This window comes from Pundamilia nyererei, unplaced genomic scaffold, assembly GCF_000239375.1.
Source record: "Pundamilia nyererei isolate P.nyererei 1_Seehausen unplaced genomic scaffold, PunNye1.0 scaffold00012, whole genome shotgun sequence".
Taxonomy (NCBI): Eukaryota; Metazoa; Chordata; class Actinopteri; order Cichliformes; family Cichlidae; genus Pundamilia; species Pundamilia nyererei.
This window is the reverse complement of record NW_005187413.1, coordinates 6,687,407-6,699,820: the sequence shown is the minus strand read 5'-3', so window position 1 is coordinate 6,699,820 and position 12,414 is coordinate 6,687,407. Positions and strand designations below refer to the sequence as shown.

The 12,414-nt window shown below is 43.6% G+C and overlaps 1 protein-coding gene across 1 annotated transcript in view; it reads right to left on the bottom strand.

The window, feature by feature from the left end:
- bsnb (bassoon (presynaptic cytomatrix protein) b) overlaps positions 1 to 12,414 on the bottom strand; it is a 75,070-nt gene that overhangs the window by 8,616 nt on the left and 54,040 nt on the right. The window contains exons 4-5 of the mRNA XM_005724723.1: positions 8,849 to 9,613; positions 360 to 6,653 (exon numbers count right to left, since the gene is read on the bottom strand). Coding sequence (XP_005724780.1) covers positions 360 to 6,653; positions 8,849 to 9,613 — 7,059 coding nt within the window. The remainder of the gene's footprint in view (positions 1 to 359; positions 6,654 to 8,848; positions 9,614 to 12,414) is intronic.

Sequence of the window (12,414 nt, the reverse complement as noted above, 5' to 3'; positions counted from 1 at the left end):
GCGTGCGTGCGTGCGTGCGTGCGTGTGTGTGTATTTTTTAATTCACGTAATGAAGTTTTAGTTTTATAGTGTAGAAAAGCACTATGTGACTTCAAATAGCCCCCAAAAGGTGCTCCTTTTATTTGATTGTATCTGTGCTAATAGGCTCTAGTAACTATAGAATAAATTAGTCTTGAATGTGTAACACTAATAACCACACATTAGTTTAACTAGTTTCTAAAGTCAGATTTGTCTTGTGATTATACTCTTCAAACAGGCATTTAAATTTTTAGAATTCTACTAGTTCTTTGTTGTGTATAAACACTGATATGTTACATGCATGATAAACTCTGTTTAAACAAAAGGTTATGATTTTGTACCTGACTGTTGGACACAGCTTGTTGGTGATATGGGGAGAACCTGGTCTTGACAGGGTCCTCTGATGTAGGACTGAGAGGCTTTGGATCCGACATCGAACGCTGCACACTTTTTATGGGTCTTGGTAGAGTCTGGTGGCGTTGGGGTGACTCGGCGGTGAAGGCCTTTTGCTGGGGCGTTACGTGGGCCTTGTTAAGCTTCTCCTGTGAGGCAAATGTTGTCTCTAGCATGCGATGAGGAGACAGCGGAGATACAGGGGAGTATAGCACTTGGGGAGATTTGGGGGGCTGGCGAGAATGAGACTCATTCTGTTGCTGCTGATAGCCGATTTCCAAGGGGTCTGGTTTCCTCCTCTCAAACTTAACAACTCCTTGGAGTCTAGGGGAGATTGGGTCAGATGTGTTTGCTCCTACTATATGCAGACTTGTTGAGTAGGGGCTGATAGTTGTGGGCACACTTAGCTGAGGGGCGACCACTCCCTGGGAATGAGACTCTGGTTCTGTCTGGCAGGCCAGACTCTCTCCTTTGTGCGTTCTTTCAGGAGCCGCAATGTAATGTAACAGGTCAACCTTTGAGGTTTCTGCCACTGTAATGTGGATTGCAGGCGAAACCCTGCCTAGTTGGTCAGGTTCTGTTTGGCATGATGAATCATTTGTGGTCTGAATAGCTATGCTTGCAGAAACCACTTTGGATGATCCTTCAGATTTAGCCTCACCGCTAGATTCAGAGTGCTTGGATGCACGTGATCGCCTGCGCCTTACGGGCTGCTGGTCCCATTCTGCCTGGTCCTCCTCATCAGTCTGTACACTGCAGTCTGCAATTCGCCGAGTTCTCCTGCGCCTGTTCATGAATCTTTCCTCTCCATCTTCGTCATCTGTTTGCACACAGCTGTCTGTAATCCTTTTCACAGAGTCCTCCTCTGAGCCATCCCTCAGCCGAGGCATGGAATTCTGCTTTTTCATAATCTTAGAGTCAACCTGTTTGTCACTGCTTTTTAAAGACATTTCAGAGGCTGAACTATGAATAGGTCGAGCTGCCACCACGGCTTGGACCAGCTGTCCATCTTGCCAAAACTGAACACTCTGTCCATCTTGCTGAATAACTCTACCACTTTGGTCACAAATAATAAACCCTTGAGGGGGACCTCCTCCAACAACAACACCTTGTATAGCACCTTGGGCAGATGTTGCTGCTGCTGCAGCTGCAGCAGATGCAGCAGCAGCTTCAGCCGCCACAGCTGCCGCTGCTGCCTCCACTGCTGCTGTCTTTTGCCTTTTCTGCTCCTCCAACTGCTGCTGGAGCTGCTGCTGCAATGACTGGATTTGCTCAAGCTGCATTCTCTGTTGAGCTAGTTGTTCCCTTTGCATAATGAGCTGCGTTTCGCGCTCAGCTTGCTGCTGCTGTAGGACTTGCTGTTTGATCGTCTGCAACTCTTGGATCTCACGCTGAACCAGGAGCTGTTCTTTTTCTCTGTGACGCTGAAGCTCCATACGATCTCTTTCAAGCTCCTCTTGCAGACGTAACTGTCGTAATTTCTCTAGTTCAACCCGTTCTCGTTCTAACTGCAGCATGTGCTCTTGTTGCTGACTCAGTCTCTCATCTTCCTTACCTTTCTGAGCATCTGTGGGTGGAGAAAGTTTGGAGCTTGGTGCTTGTGCAGAACCATGTGGTGGTGCTTGCGAGTGACTTTGCGGCAAAACTAACTGTTGAGGCTGACTGACAGGTTGTGCTTGAGTTTGGGTTTGAGTGAGGGATAAAGGCTCAGTTTGAGCAGGCAACTGCTGTGCCTGCACTGGCTGGACAGTTGAAGGCTGGCTTTGAGCTTGAGAGAGAGCTGTAATACTCTGCGATGAGAGCTTAGAGTGGTCTATTTGATGATCAGCTGTTGTGTACATCCCAGTGGCAACAACACTTTGTACTGCAGTTTGTGATGGTGCAATTGTTGTAACTGTTTGTGGAGCAACTGTTGTTAAAGGCTTTCCAAGGTACATTGGAGTTTCTTGGTGGGAGCTGCTTACCACGGGCATACCTCCTGATGGTGTGGCAGACGTTTGATATTGGTTTGGAGGAGGGTATGAATATGCTCCCTGCGTGGACAGAGGCATCCTGGGAGTCAACTGAGGCAACCTTGTAAGACTAGCCAATGGTACAGCAGTTACACCTGTAGGGTACGATCTGTAAATTCCTCTCGGCATGGGGCGCAGGACAGAGGCAGGCTGTGTAGTAATTGGCAAGGTAGAGGCAATGGGAGCATTTATGGTAGAATATATCATTCCATCACCTCCCCTCAAAGCAGCAGGGTACAAGGCGCGTATGCTAGCTTGTCTAGCATTTATTAGATTTGTTAGGGTTTGGCCATTTGCTGTTGGTCTTCCATCTGGTCCATAGAGTAAATTTGCTCTTATTGATGCTAAGCTTTGCTGGAGATTTAACCTTGCTAAAGGTCCACCCCTTCCTGCCCCATATGGTAATTCTGCATTAGTTCCATACCGGTTCCCATACTGATCCACTGTGTTAAGAGCTGCACACATGCGACTGATCTCCCTGGCAGTGGTCGCACTATACTGAGCCAAATTGGAGTCCTGTGATACTGTTAGGTCACGTGAACTGTAGGCATAGTCTGAACTGATATTTGACATGGAGCCATATCGGCGAAGGGGTAACGAAGGGCCTCCGAGATCTCCTTGGTGACGCAAGTCTGTGTAGGAACCATACTGTGCTCCCATGCCAAGGTATCCACCTTCATAAACCTGATTTATACTGCTAAGATCTACTGCCATACCACCCTGGAGATTATTCTGGTAGTGGCTAGCATCAGTCATGGAAGGCAGATTAGTATCCGACATGGATGGCTGTATTCTTCCTGAGGGGACTATGGGTGTTTGGTATGCTTTATGTTCGTCTGTCATTCCTTGTGTAACTTGAGGCTGGTGTTGTTGTTGTTGGCTAATGCTGTAGTGAGGTGACTGGGGAGGATGGGCTGCTTGAGAGCTTTCAGTGGTCGTGTTTTTATCTGAGGATACTGTGGTAGACTTCTGAGTGAGTGACCCTGAACAGGAACCACCAAAGGGCAATTTGTAAACAACATCACAACAAGCCACCTGGTTTTCTGGTTTGATCTGTCCAGTAAGATCCAAGACCTGAGGAGGGGGAGGAGGTTCCTCTCGCTTTATCAGTTGAGTCACTGTGCCACTTTGTGATGGATTACTCTCATCAAGGTGCACCATCATCACATGGGGCTTACCTGTGGACAGGTTCATTACTGTTGGCTTATTTTTTAGTTCTAAGGCAACTCCACCATACAATTCGTGGGGAATATTAGAAGCAGGAGCCCCAGAAACTGATGGTGGAGCCAGTGGGGAGACTCTAGGTATGGCACTAGCAGTCACTCCAGGCTGGGCACTGCTTGTCTGGTTCACTACAAGGTCTTTTTTTATCAGCAGTGGCTGGACTTGATTAGCCAAATTATAACGAGCAAAAGAGGATTGCTGCTGGTGCTGCTGGAGCTGTTGTTCCAGAAGCTGTTGCTGCTGAAGCAGCTTCTGCTGCTGTAACTGCAGTTGTTGCTGTTGTATACCCAGATTCTCCAGACAGGCATCAATTTTGGGAATAGATGGGTCTGTGATTGGTGGCTTACTTTGGGTTAAACAGACAGCTGATCCAACACCTTGCCCAAGATCCACACGGTTTTGTAATGGATCTCCATACACGACAGGCTGCTTTGGTTGGGATATGAATGTTGAACCTGCGACTGTGACACTCACTGTGGTTGGCGTTGATACAGATACGTGTGGTTGCTCTTGTGCATTTAGGTTCATGATAAGAGGTTGCACTGCTGTGTGTCTACCAGCCGGCTGCTCTGCTCCTAAAGAGTATCGTCTTGTGTCAGAGGCAAGGGATGTTAGGTCCATTCCCTGGTCTGTCATTATAATTGGAGCTGGCCTCATTGGGGCCCTCAAATCCACAATATTAGTTCCAAGAAGTGTTTCACCCTGACCTACAACCTTTGAAGTGCCTTGAATATTTGAAATTTTACCTAGCGATATCTCCACAGATCCAGCACTTATACCAACATTAACTTTTTCAACATTCTGAGCCATCTGAGAAGAATGTTTCAGGGACTGTTGAGATAGGTGTTTTTGAGGTGATGTTGGCGAACTTGTCGAAGAGGGATGCGAGCTGTAAAGTGTTTTACAACTTGCTTGTGTTGGTGATGACAAAGGCGAAGTGGAAGAATTTACAGTAAGTGGCTTGGCAGGACTAGTTGTTTCTGAACTGAGAGTTATCACCATCACCGGTGAATCTTGGGAGGACTGCTGTCGTATGAGACGTGGCGAAACTGCTCTTTGAGGTGCCTGAGCCCCATGGGATGCTGCAGCTGATGTAGGACCACCAGGCACAGATGGCAGTTGCCTGCCGCCACTACTAGTGGATCGCACAGATGGGGCATGAGTTGGACTTTGTACTGGAGAAGCAGTGGGAGAGACTGGGGGGCTAGGCCCTTTGAAAAGGGAAAAGACTCTGGAGGTCAGGGAGGATGTTCCAGGGTCAGATGGTGCCTGTGTTGGCCTCTGGGAGCCTACCTTGGTGCCAGCAGGTACCGGGCCACCTGTTTGGCGATTTGTCACAGTATGACTCACAGCTTTTGTTGTGGCAACTCCAACAACACCTTCAATTTTGGCACTCTGTGTCATCATCCTGTTTTGTGTTTCTTTTGATAGATGCTGTGCTGCATGAATACCTGGAATTCTTGGATCACTGCCTGTTGTAGAGAAGGACATAGGTGCAGTAACCTGTGTTGGGCTTGAGCCAGGGGTGAGTGCAGTTCCAGCTTCAAGATGATGCTTATCATCAGACTGAGAGGTACTTTTCCGCTGATTAACAGCTTGCCCCTGCCTCTGCATGAGCTGTGCTTTCTTCATCATCTCCTCGTACACTTCCTCTGCACTTTTCAGTGTTTTATCAGATGGTAAAACTGCTGTCTTTTCTGTTGGAGAGTAGAGAGAAGTAAAGGTTGGAAGGTTATACTCATTTCCTGATTTGTAAAGCTTTCCACCAATTATCTCAAAGCCTTCTGCCTCAGAGTCCATAGAAGGTGAGTACTCCGAACATGACGATCTGTGAAGTTCCTCCATCTCAGCAGCCTGCCTCAGCTCCTCTGTTGGTGATGCATCCTCGATAGGAGAGAGATTACTTGGAGGAGTTTTGGACCTTTCTCTGCGTCTTTGGGCTCGTAGCTCTTCTTTATCCCTTTTTGTTTTTCGGGCAGTACTTCTGATCCTCTGTTGCTCTAAATCTCTCATTTGCTCCTGTTCTCTAAGTAGTTCTTCCTCCTCTCTAAGCTCATCCTCCTCAGATGAGTCCTCAATGGTTGGCAGCAGGGGCCCATGGGAACGATGGCGAGCCTTTCTCTGCTGCTTAGCCTCCTCTAGTCGTGCCCTACGGCTAGGGCTGCTGTCACTGTCATCCTCCATGGATGACACAGATGTGGGGGATGTTCCAGAGGTGTAGCTGGGGGTGGTGGCAGGCAGAGTTGATGAATACTCTCCTTTAGACCGCTCCTCTGGAGACCCAGTCAGACTTTCCATCTCTAGCTCTGGTTCTCTTAGGTCATGCTCAGTACTGAGCTCCATGTCTCGATTGTAGCTGTTGGTGTTATTTAGCTCAATGGTTTTAAAGCGGCGAAGGCCTCCAGCGATCACAACGTCTTCTTCTTCATTTGCCTTATAAGCCCCTTCTGAAACCTTGGCGTCATCCTCAAAACTATTAGAATGATGAGAGAGTCGTCGCCTCTCTTTGTTTAAGTCTCCACTTGTTTTATGTGACTTTTTTACTTTCTGATTTCCATAATCTTCTAAATCTTCTTCATCAGCACTCATCTCCATAATTTGCCTCCTCATGTATTCTTCATCTGTTAAATCTTTATGTGACTTCTTCTGTCTTACTGGCAATGGTGAGAGACCACTTTCACTGCTGTCCTCCACGTAATCATGCCGAAGCTTACAACTGAGGTCATCTTCTGATTCATCTCTTGCTGCATCGTCATCGGGACTGATGTCCTGTCCTACCGACAGTGAATGTGGCCTGTGCTTCTGATCTGAAGTACTCTTTGACTCCAACAGAGGTTTCATGGAGCTCTCCAGCTTGGTGATTTCTGAGGGGATGGAGGCACCTCTTTCACTGAGCTTGATTCCTTCTTCCCGAATCTGACCAGTAATTTCCCCATGAGAACTGGAGATGCCATCTGAAGAGTATCCAGTGTCACTTAAACTCTGAGAACTTGATTTGTTGGAATCCTAAGAAAAGAGAGGAAGAAGAGAAGAGGTCAGAAGCAAAAAAGACATACTTTTTTCCTGTAATTAATTAATGAAAAAGTATATTACAAGCTTCAGTGCACATCTTGTATCCAACTATTTCATCCAGCTCATCAGTGACATTTCTATGAGCATTTTTGAAATGCTTAGGAGTAAAATTAATTCACTACACCTAATACAGATGAAATAGTCTCTAATAGTAATATATTAGAGAATAATTAACTTGGAAATAACATATCCGTAAAGAGACAGTTCACCCCAAAATAAAAATTCTTACTTCGTGGCGCACAAAGCACCAAAAAAAGTTGTCTTGATACATGGTTTTTTTTTGGGTGGCAGGCAAAAAAGGTTCATTTGAAAATCCAGGAGCTATGTCTCTTTCTAGAATGTATGACTGCACAACTAAAAAAAGACCACCGACCTTGGTGGGAGTAGTTCATTCTAGGAACTATATTCTTTTTATTGAACTACACATGCAAATAAAAAGAAACTATACATGCTGCCACACTGTCACAACTACAAGCCTGACAGCACAGGTAAATGTGATGCAGGTGGTGGATGCAGTGGGGTAGAAAGAAAAAAACTTCTTGAAAGTGATTAGTGCTGGATTCACTATTTATTTAGAGTAACCAGGTCATGATGTTGAGAAACAGACTTTATTAGGGTTGAGTTTTGAGCACCACTTGGTAAGTGGCAGTTAGCTCCTTGATATTCACCAAACTATATGGTGAAAAAAAGTGGGCAGCTCGCACTAAGTTTAGATGGAAAGTCAGCACTATAGGCCAGAGGAAACATAACGTTAGCTTCATAGCATAAGTGCCTAAGTCATTTTTTGGTCAAATTGAGATTTTTGCCTAACTTTACTCCCCTACCACTGCTGCATCATCCTGTCCGTCTGCCTATGTCATCACAAAAAAATGACTTAGGCACTTATGCTATGAAGCTAACGATAAATTTGTCTTTTTTATGTGTGAACTGTTTCTTCAATCAAACAACCAGATATATTAACATTTTAGGTTAAAATCAACCCAAATATTTACACTTTATTTCTTTTTGGTTTTAGAAATTAGGCAAATTTGCAAAAGTTGCCATTTAGAAATATTTATGCATTTGTACTTGTACTTGGAAAAAAAGACCAACTTAACTGCAAAGTGTTTCTGTCTTATAGAAAATAAAAAAGAAAACAAAATAATTAGTGTCATTAGTAATGAATTATTTCATAGTTTATTATGGCTGTTGACTGTCTCGTCTTGATTTGGGTTGAGTTTGCCTTTCAGCATTATGTACACACAGATGGATAAATACACTGACACAGCATGACTATAACAGACAGTTGAACATACAAACAATTACGGACAAATGTCATTTGATTACATGCTTCATTGCCATCTTTGATGCATTCTCCATTGCATTCTTCCAACCGCTGAAGAATAACGAACATGCTTAGAATGCTTAAAATATCATCACGTGTCACATTAAATGAACACAAAAAAAGTTCAAGAAAACCTGCAAATAAAATAAAAGTGGACAAAACATGGCTGCAGAACGAAGGCATGATCTGAATGTAAGAAATGGCTCCTGAGACCAATGATGACGATCATAAGGATGAGGATGAAAATGACATAGATGGTGATGTTAAGGACATCATGATGATGAAAAAAGTCCATTAAAAGGAAATCATCTCACTACCAAGTGAAGGAATTTCTGTATCTCTATCTGTTCTTTGCCTCTCTCAAATGTAGTTTCTCACATTTATTTTCTCCACATGAGGTGACCTTAAAGTTGACGTCACCCTCCTCCGTGCCTTCTTAATGATGTCACTGGTCTTGATATCATAATAATTCCTAAATAAAACTGATGCTGACAACTACCTTTTCGTGACAGCACTACTCTATTTTATGCAAAAGATGTTATGATATAGCACCTTTAGGTAAAGATGTAATTATTTACACCTTAAACTTTGCTCAGGATTAAAGAGATAATGATGACAGAGTGGTGGAACAGATGACGTTATGAAAATTATAATACGAACATAAAATCATAAAGAGCTTGATAAGCACAATAATTTAAAAATGTAAAAAAAATTTTAAAAAAAGAACAACTCTTAATGGAGCAAAATAAAAAAAATGGTGACTCAAGTGGAACAGGTGAAGGCGAAGAAGTTGCAGGTAGCTCACTTCATGGTGTCTTGACTTCTGTGCATCTTCAGGTATCTTCGTGTCTTTTGGAGAAGTGACAGTCTCTGACAATGCCTTCTTTGGCGAGGCTTTGACGTCTTCTTTTAGAGATTTAGATGCAACTTTAGTCTTCTCCTGGCTTTGCAGATGTTTGCGGGCCTGGTTGTTACCTGTGGGTTTAGACTGAGTAGGTATGGTTTTTGAAGGGGTGGAAGAAGCCTTGGCATTGCTGGGTGCAGCTTTACCAGGGGTAGATGAAGTCTTGGGACCAGAAGGGCCCTTAGTCTGAGCAGAGGGCTGAGCAGATACCTTTGTCTGAGTCAGCCCTTTGGCCTGGCTCGGGCCCTTCGTCTGGTTAGCTGGCTGAGCAGGGACCTTACTTTGAGCGTGTGACTGAGTAGGACCCTTAACCTGACCAGGTCCCTTACTCTGAGCCGTGGGTTGTGTTGGACCCTTAACTTGGGAAGGTGGCTGGGTTGAACTCTTAAGTTGGGCAGAACCTTTGGTTTCAGAGGTAGGCCCAGCCTGTTTCACATTAGAGAGAGGGCCACTTACTTGGGGACCCGCTGGTTTCTGTTGTTGTTGAGGACCTGTGGTCCTGGGCCCTGATAGTTGATTGGGCCCTTTCTGTTGAGGTGGTTGTTGATTGGCTGGAACAGGTGACCGGGGGGATGCCATTGGCTGTGGAACAGGAGCTGGAATATCTCCCAAGCTTCCTGACAGGGCCCGCTGTGTCTGGCAGTTCAAGCATAACCATTCTTTCTTCTGAAAAACAAAAAGAAGAAAGCAGGATTTAGCCATGAAGTAAAGAAATCAGATAGGATAACATGATTTCATAGTATGTACATCAGCAAAACAAATTATACACTAATGCTAGTAAAAGAAACAATTTGAATTTTCTGCCACCAGCAAACCTCAGGCATGATTAGGTGCTCATAGTAATATTTTCCAAAACACACTACTGGATTCTTATTCCCAGTGATTGATGGGTACAAGCATAAAGATCTGTCTGTTAGTTAGATATATTAAATCCAAGTCATGTTTCTTCATAAATGGTCACGGTGTGCTAAGGACATGCTATAGCAAGTCTGAACAACTGAATATTTGAAAGCCTGTCCAAACAAGGCCTTTCATCTCCTCAAGAAGACTTAATCATTTGACAGCATTTAGCACTCTCAAACCGAGTACACAGAAGAAAGAGTGCAGCACGAATACAAATGAACACAACTGTTATTAGATTGGACGGGTGCAACAATCATCAGATCTTTTATGGAGCCCATAGCATCTGCAAGAGCAGCATTCACCCTTCACAGTCATCCTCGCTAAGCCCTATGTTTGGAAAGAGGAGTGTGACACTGTTAAAAATCTAGTACAAAAGCCATCACAGACAGGATATTAACATAAACAGATTCAATTTCAGGTCAACACAACACATCGATCAAACTGCTCAATGGAAAGAAATGGTTCGATTACAGGTAATGAAAGCTGAAAATAGAGGGGAAGGAACTATGTTTGTAACACAGCCTCCTGTTAATGACAATCATCTGTGCCTCGGGCCTGAAGAATGAGCATTCCTGTGTCACCGACTTGTACAACAAAACAAATAACCTCATAAACACCTCCATTGCTGATTACCATCTGCCCAAATAAATCATTTCTTTTATTGGTGTAATACTTCAAAAGCATAAATACAGAAGATGGAATTTAACAACATGCCCGGTAACAGCTAATAAATAAAATAATGGTGGTAGGTGTGCAGTGACTGTATCAGAGGACATCTTTACCGTGGTGCAAACAGTCAAGATGGCAGAGAAGGTTGCAAATAAAACATTTATTTTTAACGCACCCTTACGTTTTCATCACACTGCAATGATCAAATGGAAAAGGGAGTCATTGAAGTCATTGGAATGCTGTCTTTCAGTCAAATTCAATTAAGGAAAGTTACATTAAGAAGAGATCCTCCTGAGTTATACAAATAAATGAGAAAAGCCCATGTTCCACGTAAGACAAAGAGAGACTGACAGAGACTGACAAGCATTTAATCAGCAAGAAACATCTGATCAGCACAATAGGGATCTTAATCTAGAGACCCAAGAGGCCAGCATTTGATAGATATGTCTCTAGTGATAAGGTCTGTGAGTACAACAGTCTGTCTTCTTTATCATTTTATACAAAACCTTTAGAGACATTGACCCGGCCCTGTGTAAGGGAGAGACTGATTGTTCTTCTTAGTGGTCCTTGTCTGTCCTCTATTAGATTCAGTGGCCACAATGAATGGTGGCCGCATGGTCATGGACACCCTAATTGAAAAGTAGGATTAAAAACAAACTATAGAAAATGTAGGTATACCAGTTCAACTGCTCATTAATGTGAAGATTAATTCAGCCAATCGCAGGGCAGCAACATCAGAATATGGAAGAAAGGTGATTTCAGTTACTTTGAATGTACAACTACTGTGATTTTCTCTCACAACCATCTTTACACAGAATGAAAAGCGAACATATCTAATGAGAGACAGTTCTTTGGGTGAAAATGCCCGTCAGCAGTCAGAGGATAATAGCCACACTGCTTCAAGCTGGAAGGAAGGCATGGGTAAGTCAAATAACCACTAATTATAATCAAGGTATGAATATACACAAAACATCAAACTTTGAAACAGAGGGGCTACATAACCACAAGACCTCACTGCATGTCACTTCTGTCAGCTAAGAACAGGAAACTGAAGCTACAGTTCACACAGGCTCGCCAACATCGGAAAATAGAAGATTGAAAAAATGCTGAGTCTCGATTGAGCCGTCATTTAGCTTGAATCAACGGTTCAAGCTTGCGTTGGTATAACTGTATGGGGAAGATGTTCCAGGCACACCTTGGGCCCCTACTAACTGATCATCATTTAAACACCACATCCTACTTAAGTATTGTGTTGCTGTCCATATCTATCCCTTTATGATCACAGTGTACCCATCTTCTGATGCCTGTTTCCATCAACGTGTCATGTCACAAAGCTCAAACCATCTAGTCAAAAGTGGGTTTTTACCCATGTGGTGTCCTCGGGATTCCCATATACTTGTTTGCCATTCACCTAGGGACCAGTTTTGACCCGAGGACACCACAAGGGTTCAGCAATGACTTCACTGTACTCCAATGGCCTCCACAGCCCCTAAATCTCAATTCAGCAAAGCACCTTTGGGATGTGGTGGAGCCAAGGATTCATATCATGGATGTTATCATGCCAATATGGACCGAAATCTCAGAGAAATGTTTCCAACACCTTATTGAATTTGAGATGTGACGAATTAAAGCAGTTCTTAAGGCAAAAGCAGGTCCAATCTAGTACTAGCAATGTGTCCCTAATGAAGTTGCAGTAAGAGTATCATTCTGAGACCTCCTCATTTCTTAATTATGATCTAATATAATAAATTCCTAATATAATACATTTCTCATGCATGTATGATAGATAAATAAAGACATATACAGGGAGTGCAGAATTATTAGGCAAATGAGTATTTTGTCCACATCATCCTCTTCATGCATGTTGTCTTACTCCAAGCTGTATAGGCTCGAAA